Source organism: Oryza sativa, chromosome 6, assembly GCF_034140825.1.
Source record: "Oryza sativa Japonica Group chromosome 6, ASM3414082v1".
Taxonomy (NCBI): domain Eukaryota; kingdom Viridiplantae; phylum Streptophyta; class Magnoliopsida; order Poales; family Poaceae; genus Oryza; species Oryza sativa.
In genome coordinates this window covers 14,175,238-14,194,676 of record NC_089040.1, presented here as the reverse complement: position 1 = coordinate 14,194,676, position 19,439 = coordinate 14,175,238, and the positions used below count along the sequence as shown (strand labels likewise).

Below are 19,439 nucleotides of genomic sequence, written 5' to 3'. Positions count from 1 at the left end.
GTAAGAAAAGGTGGCTCAAGGTGCAATACACTCTTAATGTTTTGATCCTAGGACTATTGTCTTTGCCAACTACAAAATACACAATACAAACTACAACTCCCACAACGAATGTCGGCATGACAAATACATTATAGCTCAGATATATAGTGCGCAAACACAATACTTTTCATCCAATTGTTTCACGGAATTTTGACTTGTGACAAGTACGTCATGGCCAACCTCTTATTTATCAAGCGCTCTTCCTGGGAAAGTTTTGACCTTTATTAAATCCAAACAAAGTATTGTTGATTTTTTTAGTGAGTACTAAAATATCAGCATAAGCGACAACTAGAAAATGTTGCAGTCAGGAGGAACAAAATTAATCACCTTATGCTGCTGCTTCTGGTTTCTCATCCGGAACCTGTGGTTGGCTTAGCTCAAGACGAATTTCGTCTGCATCATCCTGAGTATTGGTGTTCTGAGTAACAGAACTTCCCTGTCCTCCATTTACATCTTGTTTTCCATAAACCTGATACATTGAAAGAAATAATATTAATAACAAATCATATTCTTATATATAGTACCTCACATTGTGGAACACGAACAGAATATGAAATATATATGCTTTGTTCTTAATTAAGTACCTTTCGCTGGAAATTCACACTATCTTGACGGATCATGTTGAACTCACGGTGGAGTTCCATGTTTTCTCGGTGCATGATGTTCTCCTATAATTGAAAAAAGGGGCTAAGTTAAGATGATATTAGAACGTATTATTCCTCGTGTTGATATATTACAGAACTAATTTTCCATCGAGTACGTACTAAAAACTTTTTACTAACAAAAATCTAAGCTGTTTGATTGAGCCAACAGGAAGTTATAAAAAATGAAGATTCAACCAACAATGTGTCATATCAGTTTTATAAACTGTTTGCAAAAAAAAAAAAATAGTACGCATATCATTTCCCTTTTCTGTTGGATATATGATAGTAAAAATAATAGTTGGTGACTAACCTTCTTTCTCAATTCTTGAATTTGTTCGACCATGATTTTGTCCTGCAAAAGGTGTTAGACGCACCACCATTTGTTCATCTCTCGATTCATAGAGAAAGAGTTAGTATTACCTTCTTTAGACGAACGTTATGCAAGCTCGTCTCCAGTTGATTTTCTAGACTCTTCAGGTCATTCCATTCAAGGCCAGAGAGATCATGTGCCAACAACTGCCTGCAGTAGCTTACATGCATGATGCATATCACTCCCATGGTAATTGGGCAAGTACATCTATATTATTCTTACAGTAGAAAAAAAACTATATTATTCTTGCACATACTTCATGTGTGATTTGTGAATATTGCAGTTGCAAACAAAATAAGCTTTTCTCTAGTGATGGTGATTTATATAAGCCAACTAATTTAATTATGTTTTACTTGAATGATGGTCATACCTTTGACTTCCTTCTAAGTTATGCAGTTGCTGTTTTAAACGTTCCGCCTCTGCTTGCCAGAACTATTAGCATATGAGAAGTAGGAAAGCAATAGTTAATACAAATATATCTAGTGACATTAGTGTCAATGTATAGTAGAAGAGTGTGCGATTGCTTACAATTAACCATTAGAGATAACTATATAGTGTGGTAATATTCTTCGGAAACTAAATGAACTGGCATGTTCTAGCACATCTAATTTCTGACGGTGTAAGAAAATATGCCACACTATAGATAAATGGTCGACCAACTGTGGCCGATGATAAATATCCACTTAATTAAATAACTACTGGCTAGTCATATTATCAAAAGTTTCACCTAATGGCTAACAGTAGGCAAAACTTAACTCCAGCAGTGGCTTTTTATTAATAAGGTTTTCTGCCAACCATGGTCCTTGGAGTGTTATATAACTGAACCAGCTAGAATACAAGTTTATAACTGACAATAGCGAGAGAATTGCGGTCCTCGTGAGGTATAGAGAGGTACGCATAATGTTAATTAGTTAGGAGGAATATACCTCCAAACAAAGATTGAAACCATCCACCTCATAAAACTCAAGAAAAAAGTCAACAAGATATAAATTATATTAGTATACTATATATATATCATAATGTATAAGACTAGTTTTTGTGATCTCTTTATGGAGAGGTAAGATACATCTCTCATATGGGAGAAAACCTTAATCCTGTTACATCACGTAGCATCTTGCTCCAAACTATATGAACTCAACTTACTTGGGTAGTCCTGAAGAAGAAGAATAGGAAGCACAGTGCCAGACCGATGTCTGCACAAGCCACCGTTGACTACCGGTATGCTGCTATCTCCATATTCATATGGTGAAAATCTACTTTCCTATTATGACCTCCAGTCAGGTAAAAATCTGTTTACCTGAAATGAGCTAGAAATATACCTATGGCGTGGGTATCAGATGTGCAGAAACTACTTTCTCTAGATACGCTGAAATGAGATAAGTCATCATCGATAAGAAAAAATAGTTACACTTATCTCAATACAAACTACTGATACTTTTCACTTAGTCCATGAACTATTGATATTCACTTCTCCTTTTATTTTACCATTTCTTTTTCTCGAAAACGCAGAAGAAATGCGATTCGTTTCATTAAGGAAAAGAAACCAAAGTAAAAATATTTACAAAGAATGGGAGAGCAAAAAACCATCCCACCTAAACACACATAAACCCAAAGCAATGCCACTAAGAAGTTTTTGGCAGGCAGAAGCTCCTGCGAAACACTAAAGGTTGCCCCCATTCTCTACCCCTTGCAAGACCCTCGCAACTCTACAAATGATGCTGTTGATAACACAGTTGTTACGATACTTCCAAATCTCCCAAGTCACTAAGGAAATCAAGAAGTTAATCGCTTTTCATTCCTCCTTTGACCAGTATTTACCCTTTTTCAACATCAAGTACACCATTACTCTAAAATAGACAACAGTATAGAACTCACTACCTGAAAAAAAGTTTTTTGCAAACAGACTCACCAGCGAAAATTTATGAGGGCTGTTCTTGTGAAAAAAACGACTTTTGCAGGCCTCTCGCCTGTGAAAATCATTCTTCAAGACAGCCATTTAATTAATACTTTGCACGAAACTAAGGCGTGCGAGCCTTGCACGTCCTAACACCACTCGTTTTCCCTGCACCTGCACCTTTTTCTCTCCTCCATCCTCTCCTTAATTTTTATCTTCTCCTCTTGACCCTCCTCTCCTTTGCTCCAGCATCCCTTCCCCCTCATCACCTGTCTTAGTGTGAGCAAGGCACTTATATCTTTTGTCGTTGGTTCTATATGCCCATTTTTGCAAAGCAAAATAAAACGGAAAATTATCATAATAAATAATTGGAGCTGAATCGAGTAATTAAAATTAGCTCCATGCTTGAGGTCTAGCCGGCATAGCTTTGGATCATATTTATTTCTTAACTTGGTATCAGTACCCACTTATTATTTCTATAAAAAACGATTTTTCATGGCGGTAGGAGGCGTATCCGTATTTGGTGGAGTAGGGGAACGGACTCGTGAAGGAAATGATCTTACCTATTTTTTTTCTGGCAGTCATATTAGAAATCAAGTTGTGAAATTCTAACGTGGGATAGAGGGTTTACGACCGCTAGGGAAAATCCATTTTCGCTAGCGGTGAGTTTAGGACCGCCAGTGAAAATTTGTTTTTGCTGGCGGTTGCTTAAGAAATCTGCTTGCAAAATAACCCTATTTTTTCTGGCGGGCTTCTTAACCTACTACTAGCAAAAAATGGACTTTCGCTAGCGGGTACTAAAGAGCAGCACCCTTGAAAAAAATCATGCTCTTAAAAATATCTTCGCCCATTTAAAAATCGCCACCCACCAGTTGTTCCTCCTCCCTTCAGATCCATCTTCTCCTCCTCCCTCCTCCCTCCAGATCCACCAGCACCCTCTCCTACTCCCTTCCAACAGGCAGCGGCGGTTGCTCCGGCGGCGTTTCTCGGGTGGCGGGGCGCGGCGCTCCAACAGCAGCGTGTGGCGGCGACGGCGACAGAACGTGTGGCGGCGACGGAAGGCGAGCGCGCCGCGGTGCACGGTCCCTCCGCCTCTCTCCCTCCTCCCTTCTCTCTCCACGGCCGCCAGCCTCCCTTCTCTCTCCACCGCCGCTAGCCTCCCTTCACTCCCCACCGCTGTGTGGGGAAGGAGGCGGCGGCGGGGGAAGGAGGTGCGGCAGTGGCACGGGGAAGAGGGTGGCGGCGGTTCTCAGCGGTGAGGTGCGGATCTAGCTCCGGCGAGCCTTGGGAGGGCAGATCCACCGCCACCGGTCCTTGGGAGTGGCACGGGGGAGGGGGCAGTTGCGGTGCTCAGCAGCACCGGCGTGTGGGAGGGGCAGTGGGGAGTAGAGCTGCGCAGGCGAGCCCCGGGAGAGCGGATCCGCCGCCGGCCATCCACGCCCTCCCTCGGGAGCAACAAATCCATCCTCGCCTCTTAATCTTCGTGATGTAAACTTTTTGTGCTCGATCTTTGATGTCTCACCTCTTAATCTTTGTGATGTAAAATTTTTGTGCTTGATCTGTGATGTGGAACTTGTAGAATTTGTGCTGCAATGTGAAATTTTTGTGTTAATTTGTGGATTTGGAATCTGTGATTGCATTTTTGCGGAATTTGTGCTTGTTGTGGATTTGGGGTATGAGATTTGGGGATGTGGATTTGGGAATGCAGGGTAGCAGCATGTGGGTATATTCATTTTTGCTGGCGGCTAGACGGCAGCTATGTGGGTTTTTTTTTCCAAAATCGATTATCTCTGGCGGCCAGTATAACACAGCCGCCAGTAAAAATGAATTATCGCTGGCTATCGGTGTAAGACAACCGTCAGCCAAAATGGATCTTTGCTGGCGACTGGCTTAAGACGATAGCCTTATCGCTGGCGATCGATAATCGTTAGCGAAGATCTTGGTTTTCATTGGCCTTTGCTTTGTGGTGGAAAACCTAAAATGACCGCCATGAAAGATGGTTTTTTTTAGTAGTAGTGGATATTCAATCAAGTGTAAGCTCGTATTAGGTCTTATAGCTAATTACTATCATTAGCCATATCATTGCCTAGTTGGATTAATTAGATTAATTTACTCTGATTTGTTTGAGCCTTGATCTCACAAGCCTTGGAGCGCATGCGGTGATGCGCATGGTCCTCGATTAGCGGTCTAAGTCCAGTATGCCTGTGTGCATATAAATAGGCCAAGTGATCATGTAATTACAGATGCGATTGGTTTTCACGTCTTGGTGTTCTACGGTTTTCTCTAAGCGCTCCCATCTGATTAAAGTGAGTTTTGCTACTGCCACAATCAAGGTGAATCGGATAACACGCGTGGCGCTGATGATAGATTCTCTGGCTGAATTCCTCGATCGGTTCCTTTTGGGATCCAAACCCTTTCTGATCGTGTATTAATTGATACACGAGTACAGGAGATCATCTACTAGTATTTACGGTTTCTGGTTGTTAATTAATTAGCTGATATCTATTTAATCAGATTGATTTCTACTTTGTGCTACCATCTATTTGGCCCTCGTATATATTTTAATTTGCAACGTCTGCACTGTTTTGATCTCATACTGTCAGTGCTTGTGATTCTGCTCATTTTATTCAAGACTTATTTACTGCTCAGATTATCTAAACAAGAGATATATAGTCATATATATCATTGGTTGCTGATTGTTACCGTGAAAGAGAGGAAAAAGTCAGGGCACTCGCTGCGGAGTGCTCATCTCCTCTCCTCTTTCTAAAGGGTAGCAAACCTCGCGACAGCCAAGGGAGTTCCCCTCCCCCTATATCCCATCCCCTTGCCTCACCTCTCCCACTTTCCGGCGCGCGACAGTTGCAGAGGCAGCATGCTTTGGGCGGTGATGGCAACTCCGTGGGGTGGTACAGGTGGCGATATGTCAGGCTTTAGGCGGCAGCAGCAGGCACGTGCGGGAGCAACATTGAGAAGCTCGGCGATGATGGATCCAGTAGCAGGGACCTCATTGATGGCGGATACGACAGAGGGGACGTTGGTAACGGTGGGTCCAATGCTGGGACCTCAGTTATGGTGGATCCGACAGCGGAGACCTTGGCGACATGTGGATCCGGTGGCGGGGAGGTCGGATACCTGAGCGATGGCAATCCGTGGCGGCAATTTATTTTAGCTGGGATTGTGCTAGGGTTCCTGGAATGTTTTTTCAAATTTATATTTTTTTCATCAGAAATCTTGTTGTAATCGGGATGTGCCCACCTACGAAAATATGTTTTTGCGTGCGGTTTTGGTACCTAAGAAAATTTTGATTTTTACAGGCACCTTGTTCTGGGTGGTAAGTCGGTCAGCGTGTGAAAATGGATTGTGGTCATTTGGGAAAAGCATTTACATAGCAGTGATTGTTAGTAATAGACCGAAAGTTGCTAGGCAGTTTTTGATAGGGTGTCAGTTGGAAAATCTTCAGTCGATGGCCTGGTAGGGGTGAAGACATTCTTGCTTTGTGGTATTTGTTATAGGTCACTTTAGTTTTATGGTTTTGCCATAGGATATTCTAGCTTTGTGATTCTCTCGCCAAAAGACACTAAATCCATTATTTTAATATATCACTTTCTAAAGGAGAGATAAAACTTTGCAAAAGACAATTTTACCCTTGTTAACTTGGGCTAAAACCATTTAGGCAAAACATTTGCTACTAAAACCAAATAAAAACAAAATCAATTCAAATCATGCCTTCGCGCATTAGTTTTGTCCGTGCAATTCAACCGATTAAGGTGAACCCAAATTGAAAACCAGCCCAAGAAACCAAATCCCACTTGACCCGTTAGCACCCGAAATCTCAATGGATAATTAGATAAATTGAAGCTAGTATATATAAATTAACCCCATATAAATATTCTCTAACTATACTACACAAAATTATTATAGAAGTAATTAAGTGGGTTGATGTCTAAATGGCTGTTTTGCAGAGCTTCATAATGACTGATCAATTTGTTCTCAAACTGTAGTGCGAACTGAGCCATCACTACTTAAAAACACATTTTTCTATACCGTTAAATCCGATTTTCGTAGGCAGCTGGGTGGCCTGCACGCACCCAGTTGTTTGTGAAATCGCTCTTTTTGCATGTGGGTGGCGCACCCACACACGAAAATTGAATTTTTCACGTGCGGGTGCTTATGTCGTCTGCATGAAAATTAAAAATAAAAAAATTCCGAAACCCTAACCCTAGAAGACGTTGGTAGCGGAAATGACCATCGCAGGGCCGGCGGAGGCAGAACCCGCCCGCTGCCCGCCGTTCCGCCGGCTACCCAAGGTCGCCCGTGCCGCCCTCTCCTGCCCGCCCGTTGCCTTAAGAGGCTGCCTGCGAGAATAAGCTCATTTTGGATGTGGCCCCTTAAGAGATCCATTTGCGAAAATTGATTTTTGTATGTGGGTCTTTTAAGGAGCTATATGTGAAAACAGATGTCTTTTTTTTTTGCTGCAAACATTGCTAGTTACGGTCTATTTGCAATCTAAAAGGGTCATGTCAAAAAATCGCTTGTGTACCCTACTAGAAAAACGATCTTTGCTGGGTCGACCCAAAACCACAATAGTCCCAGTTCCAAACAGAACCGGGACTAAAGATGATTTTTAGTCCCGGTTAAAAACCCCACAGCTATTTTATGATTTTTAATCCCGGTTAGTGTTACCAACCGGGACTAAAAATCATCTTTAGTCCCAGTTCATTCCCTGTCAGTAGGATGTCAGGGGACCGAGGATCACCAACCGGGACTAAAGATCATCTTTATAGTCCCGGTTGGTATTACTAACAGGGACTAAAGATCAATATTATCTTTAGTCCCGATTAGTAATACCAACCGAGACTAAAATTTAATACGTAGTATATAATCCCTCTTCCTTATCCTCTCATCTACAATCACAACAACATCTCACACGTAGAGATCCCTTCCCCTTCCTCACACTTATCCTCTTCCTCAAACTTATCCTCTCCTCCTCCCCTCCTCCCCTTCCTCCTCCCCTCTCCTCCCCTCCTCCCTTCCCATCCGGCCGGCGGCCGGCGGGGCCGCGGCAGCGGCGGCCGGGGCGGGCGGCGGCGGTGCCGCGCGCGGCGACGGCCGGCGCTGCCGCGGCCCCGCCGGCCGTGGCGGGCGGCGGCGGCCGGCAGGTGGCCGGCGGGGCCGCGCCCGGTGGCAACCATGGAGGCAGGCGACCGGAGGTGCTGGCCACGCGCGGCGGTGGCCGGCGGGGGCGCGCGCGGCGGCGGCCGGCGGGGGAGCGCCCGGTGGCGGCCATGGCGGGCGGGTAGGCGGCCGGAGGTGCCCGCCGTGCGTGGCGGCGGCCGGCGGGGGCTCTCCTGGCAGCGGCCGTACCCACTCGACTGCCAGCCGACGTTTTTTTTTAATAATTTGTGATTGATTGAGATGTATAATTTTGGGATAGATCTAAGATGAATCTGCGATGTATTTGATTTCGGTGTATTTTTTAGGATTTGTGATGTATTTGATTTGCTTGTATTTTTTTAGGATTTGTGATGTATTTGATTTATGTGTATAAGGAACTCAAGATTTGGGATGTTACTTTGAATTGGGGATTTGGGGATATACATGGCACTAGATTCGGGAGAAAATATGGATTAACTAGAAGAAACAAAAAAAAAAGACCATCCGCACTGCACTGCCGCTACCCTCTCTTTAGTCCGGTTTGTAACACCAACCGGGACTAAAGAGAGGGAACACCAACCGGGACTAAAGATCTATTTTTAGTCCCGAGTATTTGAACAGGGACTAAAGATAGCGATCTTTAGTCCTGGATTCGTACTCCCGATTGGAAAACCGGGACTATAGGGAGGTTACCAACCGGGAGTAAAAAGGCTTTCTCCACCAGTGGTAGTAGTGCTTGTATGTAACCTTCCTGTACTAATCGTGCTATCTAAAATGACATTTGGTCACATAGATATCGCCAGAAGCTAGACTATTAATTTCACAATAGTGCAAATAACACAAATAATGTACTCTCTCTGTCAAAATTAAAAAAAGCCAAACCTAGGATAGAATGAGATATAATCTACTATATATAATGAATCTGGACAGGAGCTATTATGTCATAGTTGATTTTTTTTTCTAGATGAAGGGAGTACGTATGTATATATTAGCATACCTTTGCCTCGGTGCTCGCACTCATAAGTTGCTGACCATCTTTAATCTGCTGATATCTTTCGATTACTGATCTCATGCTGGCAGGAAGGGTAAAAATATTAACGGATTAGAATATTATTTCTGGAAAAATATTACTGGCAAAATTAAGTAACAAGACATTTTTTTAGTAATGTTGTATGTACATATATGTCCTCGTTTCAGGAAAACAAAAGGAAATAAAATAAGGTACACTTTTTACACTCCATCAGCGGCACGGGCAGCTGCCCGGGCTCCACGCGCGCGCCACCGATTAGATCAAGTGATTGTCTTGTGTTAAAATCCGTCGATTTTCTGACTTCAACATAACTAGAAGCATCTGTACTGGCAGCTAGCCTTGCAGCACGTTGGATGATGCAATTAGGCCATAGCCACTGGTTGACTTGCCTGCTTCACAATGGATTGACATGATCCACTCAAGTAATGAGCATATAGTTGCGAACACACGTCGATTATACATACCTAATACCAAACCTCTTGTGTCGCCCCTCCCCCACTGGCAACCGGGAGGCGACGATCTCGCCGGCACTCGTCTCCCCTTCCCTCCTCCTCTGTCTCGTCGCCGCCCGAGCGGCTGCCGGCAAAGCCGCGCGGCCACAAGGACGGCGACGGCGGGGCTTCGTCCTCGTGCTCAGGCATGGGAAGGGGACCTGCTCGGGGTGGTGGAACCGGCCAGATCCATGCTGGCCGGCCGGATCTGGCGGTGGGGCAGCCAGCGGCGGGGCTGAGCGATGCGGCGGCGGTGTCTGGTAGTGGTGGCAGCGGCGTCGAGAATTGGCAGCGGCGGAGGAAACCACCAGATCCGCGCCTGGATCTGGCGGGACAGCAGCCGGCGGCAATGTCTGGTGGCGGGGATGGCGAGGGCGGCGAGGTGATGGCGGCGGTGAGGTGAACCTGGCTGCGTCGGCAGCGGATCCAGCGCCCGGAGGTCTGGCGGTCGTGGCGACGAGTTCGTGGCGATGGCGGTGCTGGCTACCATGACAAGCCGTCTTTGTCGTGTGCCGTTGGAGCTCGACGACGGCGAGAAGGTGCGGGAGGATGGCGAGATAGCGGCAGGGATGGAAGGGCAACAGCGGCTGCGGTGGTGGCGACCGTCACCATGGTAGGGGGAGGCATGGCAATCTTGGACGGCTAGTCCAGGGTGTGGCAGATGGCCGCATCCAGCCGGCGCGGCAGCATTTGGAGGAGGGGTCGAAGGCCCGCTTAGCGTAGAGAGGCGCAGCCGATGACAGCAAAGGCTGACTTGGCGCGAGAGGCGCGAGCGGCGGAGACGGAGGCCGGCTAGGCGCGAGACGCGCGGCCGATGGAAGGAGGCCGGATTGGCGCGAGAGGCGCGTCCGGTGGAGGAGGCTGGCTTGGCATGAGAGGGGTGGTCGGCGGTGGAGGAGGCGACCTCGGCGTGAGGAGGAGCTGCCAGTGGATGTTGGTGGTCTTTGGCGCACGAAGGCTGGCCGGCGGGGGGCGCTGGTGCAGTGGTCCCACATGGCGGCAGAGGTTGAGTGGTGGTGGAGCGTTGGTCTAGCGGCGGTCGGTCACGCTTAGCAGCGGCTGGTCCGGTGCTAGCCTTCTCCCGGGCTTGTGTGTTAGCACTGTCGGTGTGTAGGTGGTGGTATTTTTTTTCCTTTTCCTGGTTACGACCCTTTAGGGTTGTAATCTTATAATTTTTTCCTGCTCTATCAATAGAACTTCACACCGTCTCGTGCAAGTCATTCAAAAAAAAAGGTAATGAGCATATATACGTCCATTTTTATAATAAGATTAATTTAGTTTTTCAACAAGTGAAAAATTATATGCATATTAAACTAAACTATATGCTTTTGTTAGAAAATTGTTTTTATCTTCAATTGGCAGTAAAATGAGCATATAAACATTATATAAGTGGGTACTGATTTTATCGTTTTGTTTAGTCTTACCTAGGCTTCACAAAATTCCTTGCTCCGCCACCGCACTCCATGAAATGTATCAAACAATAGGCAGTATGATGACATCTCTTCTAGAATAATTATAAGATATACACCTATAAAGATTTTTTTTCTATGTACTCAGCTATAAGATATGTCTTACCTTAATTCATTTTGTAGAAGGTGTGCGTATTTTACAAATACTCGGATTTGTAAAATTTTGGATTATATGGAAGAGCACAAGCTAAGTATACCACACCACACTGTACGTACAAACACCTAAGTGTGCTCCCTTAAAACACATCCAAGAGACCCGTAGTAATTAAATTAATATAATTTACTTCACTAGCTAATACCTACTGAGAACACCCATTAGAGTAATTGTAGTGCTGGGATCTCAACACTAATACGTAGATGGACTCATCCACCTTGACTCCACCACCACACTGCGATTGTTTGTTAATATTAATATAAATATTTACCCATAAAATTGGATCAACAGGAAGAATTTTCAAACTGTGTTCACGCTATATTGGTTTTATATCAATTAAAAATATATTTTATGTCAGAAGAAGGTATATTTTATGAGAAACCATAGGTAAAGTTAAAAATGTACGTAGATGATGGTCTGAAAACAAAATAAACCTTTCAAAAGTAAACAAAGAGAGAAATTCTCATCGTCCTAGCTAACATGAGTACCATATTCTGCATGAAACAGCAGGGTTAAACCACATGCATGTCTGTGTTTATGGCCAGCACTGGCAGACAAATTTAGAGTTCTTCCAGGGACGTACTTGTAGGAGCCAAAGTAATTAAGAGACAACTAGGAATAACACATCTCACTCTATATATATGGATACACCATATGGTGCAACGAGCGAAGAGGCGTTTCAAAATACGCGGTTAATTTGTTTTGAAAAAAAGTTATAACGTCAGGGTTTATTAGGATTGTTGATTGGGACACCAACAAGATAAACGTCCTGGCGTTTTTTATTATAATCTTGCTAATTACCCAGTTCAATAACATGTCTAGAAAAGCTGAGTTCATGTGAACTGTTATTTTCATGTTTCATTTGACCAACAGGAAATGTGAGGAAAAAGAACCACCAGGGCAGTTAGATTTTTTTAGCAATAAAAAGGTAAATTAATCCGTAAAATTATTCAGCACTTGAATATATACCTTACCCACTCACATGCAGATATCAGTCGTTGCCCTTATCAGAGTGCGCATGCAAATATATCAAATTAATTAGTACTCCTGTATGCACTTCCTGACAACTCTCGCTTTAGCACATATAGCAGATTGAATAATAATTAACAGACGGTATCCCCCAATAACTGATCATAGGTAAGATTGCGAGAATTACTGTAATTACGAAATGATAAAAAGGGGATAATAATCAGGCAAAATCTATTGAAGATTCTATAATCGCTGACGTCTTCAATGATTATATATGTTTTGGTCGTCTGATCATATACATATGTGTTGCTATAGAGGGGGATTCGCACTAGGCAGCAGGATATAAGGGTTTTCTAGAATCTTAAGGAGCAGCGCTAACTGCCAGTTGTATTTTGCGTTCTGCATGTTTTCCGTGTTGCAGCCTGCAGTTGTGGTGTTTTTCTGAATGCCTAGTATGACTCTAATTATTCGGAGTGTTTTTGCAACGTTCTAGAGAGAAGTATTGAGAAAGAGAGGGAGAGAGACTACAGAGATACCGTAATCATATGCGCCTTGCATGCTCTTACAATTGGAAAGTACTAACAGAGAGATATCGATCCTACAATCCAACGAATTCCAACAAAAACTCTCTACACGATCTAACAAAAGATAGATTTATCCATTTGGCAGGATCGAAACACCAGGAAGAAATAAACGTGATGAGTAGTTCCATCAAGATCAATCATATATATCTTAGGTTTTGTCAGAAGAAAGAGGGAAAACTAAAAATATTATGACACAAAACCAAGTTTCCCTGGAATCGATTCGCAATATTGAGACCCAAATATTGAAATAGATTATATAGAAGTGATGCGTCACCTGGAGTTGGAGTAGTCATAGAGACGGCCAGTGCTTGAGAAGACCAGGACGCCGACCTGGGCATCACAGAGGATGGCCAGCTCCTTGGCCTTCTTGAATAGCCCGCTCCTCCTCTTGGAGAAGGTCACCTGGCGGCTCGTCGTGTTCTCGATCCTGCTGATGACGGTCTTCCCACGAACCATCACGGCGACTCACTCAGCTAGCAGCAACACCGCCTCACACGCCGGCTAGCCGGAGAGATTTACCTAAGGCACCAACTGAGAATGGAAGCTGCACAGGATAGATAGATCTGGGGAGAGACAGGGAAACAACCTGCAAGCTAGGAATAGATCGAGGGCAGGACGGAGAAGACAATATGAAGGCTTTCTTATTGCTATGGCTGGGGTTGTGTTCTCCTTTGAGATTGTTTATTAATACCTGAGTTTAGAAGCTACTCCCCTTTTGAAACCTCTACCTCGATTCGATGGCTGACGATTGATTGCACTGGGAGTCTCAGAACTGCAGTGCATGTGGTCCTCGAATATCATAACCAGCCCTCTGCATCTGTTAGCGGAAAACAAATGAAAAGAAGGCAATCAAAGTTAGGTACCGTTTAACTTATTGTTCATGTACTCTTAACTATCCTATTAATTACTGCTGGGGAAGAGGTTTTTAGTCACGGTTTGTAACACTCTTTAGTCCTAGGTTACAAACCGGGACTATGAAATAACTGGGACGTACTAAAGATGATTTTTAATCCCGGTTGGTGAATAACCAATCTTTACACCAACCGGGACTAAAGGAGATGATCGTGTTACCAATCGGGACTAAAAGATTTTTTTTTCTTTTTATTTCCATTGTTTTTATGATGTTTGCACCTCGACCACAATCGCCGTCACACCCAAATCCCCACTAATCATACACAACCATCCACAAATCATACAAAATCATCCATAATACATGCCCATCCACAATATCCATAAATCATTCACAAAATCATCCCAAAATCAACAAAAAAAATCTACAAATCAATTCACAAAAAAATCTACAAATCAACTCCACTGCCGCTGCCGCCCTCCCGCCTACCAACGGCTGCAGCCCGGCCGGCCCGCTCCGGCGCCGCCGCCCAGCCGCCTCCCCTCCTAGATCCGGCAGAGGGGAGGCCGCGGCCGCGGCTGCCGAACGACCGCCTATCTCCCCGGTCACCTCCCCTCCTGGATCCGGCGGAGGGGAGGCTGCCGCCACCCTTACGTCCCTCGCGCTGCCCCCACGCCACCGCCGCCCAGGCCGACGCCCCTCGCATGGGTCGCCACCGTATGCCGCCTCGGCGCCACCACCAGTCGAAAGGGAGCCGAACGGGAGGGGGATGAGAGGGGAAGGGGCCGGAGTACGAGACGGGAGGAAAGGGGAGGTGGAGATGGGGGTGACTAGTGAATGAGAGGGAGGAGAGGAGGAGAAGGAGATAAAGTGCGTGAGGAGAAGGATCGAGGAAGGTGAGGAGTTATAGCGCTTGGGGAGGACGAGGTGGCCGGCCATGTAGCGCATGTCTCGGGGCTGATTTTTAGTCCCGGTTCTTTAACAACCGGGACTAAAAATATATCTGTAGTTTCGGTTGGTAGCACTAACCAGGACTAAAGATAGTGAAGGGGTCTGACACCGCCTTCCATGTTTTGAACCGGGACTAAAAATGATCTTTAGTCCCGGTTGGTAACTCAAAAAATACCCCTGGCCTTTTGAATCGGGACTAAAGAATAGATATTCTTTAGTCCCGGTTCGATACTCTTTATTCTCGGTTCCTACTCAAACCGGGACTAATGTAGTTTTTGGCCAACTCAGCAAATATGGTTTCTTCAGTAGTGTATTTTGCATGTTAATGAGACTTTTGAAATAATCATTTGCAACAGTTCAACTAATTAGACCGACGCCTAATGGCCATGGCTTCTTTTGCATGTATACGACAATTCTCTCCTCACTTGAGCATTCTCTGATCTTGAGTCTTGACACTGTTAGTGTGGTAAGAAAAAGTGTATAACACCCATGATGTTCAAACAATTTTGTATATAAAAAGTTACAAACAAGTCAATGTGCGGTTTTTCCTTTCAGCAATCCATTAGACTCGGGAGAATAGGGAGGCATCCTCTCATATATGATGCCATGTTCCTCACATAATAAGTCAAGCTCGTTTGAGAAAAACTCTCCACCACGATCAGACCTAAGTCTTTTTATCTTTTTGTCAAGTTGATTTTCAACTTTTGTCTTATAAATCTTAAAATAGTCTAGATCCTCGTCTTTCATTTTCAACAAATACACATAGCAAAATCTAGCAGCATCATCAATCAATGTCATGAAATATCGTTTTCCACCCTTCGTCAATACCCCCATTCATTTCACAGAGATCTGAATGCAGGAGTTATAGAGGTGCCAAGTTTCTCTCTTTGGCGGCCTTGTGAGGCTTGCGAGGTTGCTTTGATTGCACACAACAATGGCACTTGGCGCACTTACAACCTTTGACAATGGAAAACTTAGGAATTAAACACATGCTGGAAAGCCGAGACATCAAGCCAAAAATAATATGACATAAACGTGAGTGCCAAACATTAGCGTTATCATCCACACTGCTACAAATATGGTTCACAGACTTATTGGAGAAATCAGAAATGGAAAAGCGGAACAGGCCTAACATTTACCAATAAAATATCCATGTTTAGACAAGACTACTTTATTAGAGAAATGCGTATGTAAAATAATGTTACATTTTTCAAGTTTAAAAGTAATATTATTGCTTCTATATATAATACCGTCCCATGAAAATTTTGATCTTCACAGTTCTAGAATATATCAATTTTTAGCCATGTATCTGGATAAGTGCATGTTCAGATTCGTAGCTTAAGTTGCTAGATTTTTAGACGGAGGTAGCAGGTCAATCTATCAATCAATGGAAATAGTAACTGATTGGAACACACTGTATCTTTGCATCTATTTTACTTTAAAGTAGGTAAAGTGAAGTGGTGATGGTTGTGGTTGATTAAGGTAAGAAAATAGGTAGATAAATTAAATCGATAATGGTTTGTGATTTGTTAAGATGAGGTATGGTTGGTATATTTTGAATAAAATTGAATACTAAATAAGTTTGTTGTATTTTAGCACGGAGGCATTATAGCATTGTATGCCTGAGAAGAAAAATGGATATATTAAGAGAAAATTCCCTGTGTACCCCTGAAAGTTCACCTAATTCCTTCTACGCCTTTGAATTTTGCTCATTCCCTTATATATACCCATGAATTTTAGTTAGGATCTCTTTCATGCCCTTTCCGCTCGTTGGCCGTTAAATATATTAATAGGGGTATACATTCCATGCAACCAGCCGCCCACTCTACACATCAGGTACAAAGACGCCCAAACTTTGTCATAGAGTGATGGAAATTTGTATCCATTTCAAAAAGAATAAAAAAAGATCAACAGTACTTTAACATACAGTGATTTGCAGTTCTCCCAGCCCTCAATTTATGTTCAACTATGGCTGTGTTTAGTTCTCTTCAAACTTTCAACTTTTCCGTCACATCAAATATTTGGACATATGCATGGAGCATTAAATGTGAACGAAAAAAACCAATTGTACAGTTTGTATGTAAATTGCGGGACGAATGTTTTGAGCCTAATTACGCCATGATCTGACAATGTGGTGCTACAGTAAACATTTGCTAATGACGGATTAATTAGGCTTAATAGATTCGTCTCGCAGTTTACAGGTGAAATCTGTAATTTATTTTGTTATTATTCTACGTTCAATACTTCAAATGTATGTCCGTATACGTCAAGTTTTTTTTTTTACCAAAACAACTAAACACGGCCTTATACCTTTTGCTCTGCTTATGGTATCGTCGTATCGACCGTTTCTGTAGTTTACTTTCACTTGCGTATTATTCCAATCAGATGCTTATTATTTAGGGCTTGCTACATTTGACCATGCAACTATCTTAGCCGACGTAGATATTTAAAGTAATACATATAATCAACCCCAAACCATTCTCAGAACAATCAGATGGTTTGTGATTTGTTAATTAAGATGAGTAATACATATAATCTCAATATGAAGTTAGACAGTTATTCTCAGAACCATTGCCTTAGACAAGTATGAATACCGCTTGTGGTGACCTCGACCTTCTGTACTAACGCCATTACTAATATAACATTGCGTACTTTGGTTGCCATTATCAGTTTAGCGAGCTAGTCAACTAAACAGGACAAGCAGACGCTTGTAAATTTGATGCTAACGAAAGCTATTGTTGCGGAATAAAATACATGTCAATTTGAGAGCTTGAAGCCAGCCAGGCAGCCAGCTTAATTGTTCGAAAGTCATCCCCAATTTTTTTTTTTTGAACTTAAAGTCATCCTCAATTTGGTGCAATAGATAAATGGCTGTACATAACTACATATCTACGCGCGTATAAGTAATTTTATTATCTCGGCGGGCATCAGCATTAACTTAAAATAGGGACATATTTATAACTAGCTAGACCAAGTGCGCCATGTTGACATTGCATGCATGTGTAAATGGAACAATGGTACGGAAAGAAACATCATGCCGTACAAAAGCTAATTCACAATGGTAGGCTGGTAGTGCCATGACGCATTGGACGGCCTAAAATATAGCAACTTCTGAACAGGAGGCCTGTACAGATTCGTAGGATTAGGATACGTCCTATCCAACCAAAAATTGTTATATTTTAGGATGGAGGGAGTATTTTGGAAGTGTGCTACATCGCTAGGTTCACACAGAGCAAGACGAGATAGTGGTTGCAATATGACGAGATAGGTGCCGGTTGTATGAACAACATAAATATAGCGGAACTAATGATTGTAGGTATTGTTGTCGATTCTAAAACTCATTGGTGTTAGGGGTGCATCTGTTTTTTTAATTTTTTAGATTCAAAAAAACATTTTGTATTTCACTATGCACCTATACATGATCACAATACGATTTCTACAACTAACAGGATTTTACGCATGGGGTTGGCAAGATTCTTAGCCACAACCTCCCTACATGGGAAGCCTTCTTACCATAAGTGGGCCCACCGATCTTTTGAACCAGCACCTAGAAGTAGACAGGTGTCGGTTAAAAAAAAACCGGCACATATATATGAACAATCCCTCATGAGGGTTTATGTAGTAGTATCGTCTCATCTAATAAACATCGCTACTATAGAAACATGTATAGAGGGATAACCGGCATTGACACCAAGTAGGGATCACTAACGCCCCAAATTAATTGGTGTCGGTTCCACTACCGTCACCTATAAGGAAATATCCAGTTCTATATATTAAACCTGTACCAATGAGGATGAGCGATGCAAAAAAAATAAAGCCCTGGCAAGGTTGGAATCAAGCCGAGCTGAGGAGAGCAAGCAATGTAGAAAATCAAACAAGAATCCCACCACTGTAGAACCCTACCACCGACCACCATCCAGCAACCACTAAATCCATGAGAGAGATCCACCATCCAAGCTTATTCAGGAATCAAAATCGACCAAACAAAAAAGTTCGCAAAAAAATGACCAATCCAAGGTGTTGAGGACAATGCCGACCCAGAGTGCGTTAATTATCTTGGAAGGAAGTACTACTATTCTATGAAACTAATGTCATCCAAAACATATACTACATATATATTTAGTACCACTACCATAATGAAATTATTGTCAAGCTTCATAATGTTTTTTTCTCCATCCGTGATCATTTACAAATTTGAAAAAAATCGCTTATCCAAATGTTTCCTAGAACTTATAACATATTTTCGGACATCCAAATGAACTCAAACGAAGCAACCATTAACTGGAAAGTCATAGGTCTTGTTGAGTTCTACAAATTTGATATACAGTTTACGCTTATAAAAATGTTAGGTAAAAGTACGCATATATAAGTGACATCATTAAATGGACTCACAGGTCTCAGATTTATTAAGAACCAACACATATGTTTTACTCGTATTTGCCAGTACAAAAATCAGCGCTTAAGACGCTTCACACAAAGGTGCCAATTTTTTTTTTAAGAATTGGCACATATAAGACGTTCAAAATATTATTTTATTATAAGAATCGGCTCTTATGACTTGTGGGGACAATTGGTGTTAGTTTTAATATAAACCGATAATAATGAGTGATTATAGTTATCGGTTCTTAATTTAATCTTGTCGTAGGGGCTTGTTTGTACGGAATATTCTTCATTGGTATAGATTTTAAGTGAACTGGTATCTATCAGGATGTTATGGATGTGATGCTATGTACTTAAGTGGTATATGATTTATGCGACGAGATGGGCACATTTCATAGAATATTCTTTCCGGATGCTGTTTTCACCTTTTCTTTTTTCTCCAAGTACATCCATACATTGT

General features: G+C 42.8%; 1 protein-coding gene across 1 annotated transcript; it reads right to left on the bottom strand.

The window, feature by feature from the left end:
- Positions 1-611: 611 nt before the first annotated feature.
- On the bottom strand, positions 612-13,377 carry LOC107276913 (MADS-box transcription factor 23-like). The gene is made up of 6 exons (XM_015786184.3): positions 13,073-13,377; positions 9,099-9,174; positions 1,424-1,485; positions 1,104-1,203; positions 994-1,035; positions 612-707 (listed from the first exon to the last, which is right to left on the bottom strand). The coding sequence occupies exons 1-6, from the start codon at positions 13,252-13,254 to the stop codon at positions 612-614; spliced, it is 558 nt and encodes a 185-aa protein (XP_015641670.2). The 5' UTR covers positions 13,255-13,377.
- Between the last annotated feature and the right edge of the window lie 6,062 nt (positions 13,378-19,439).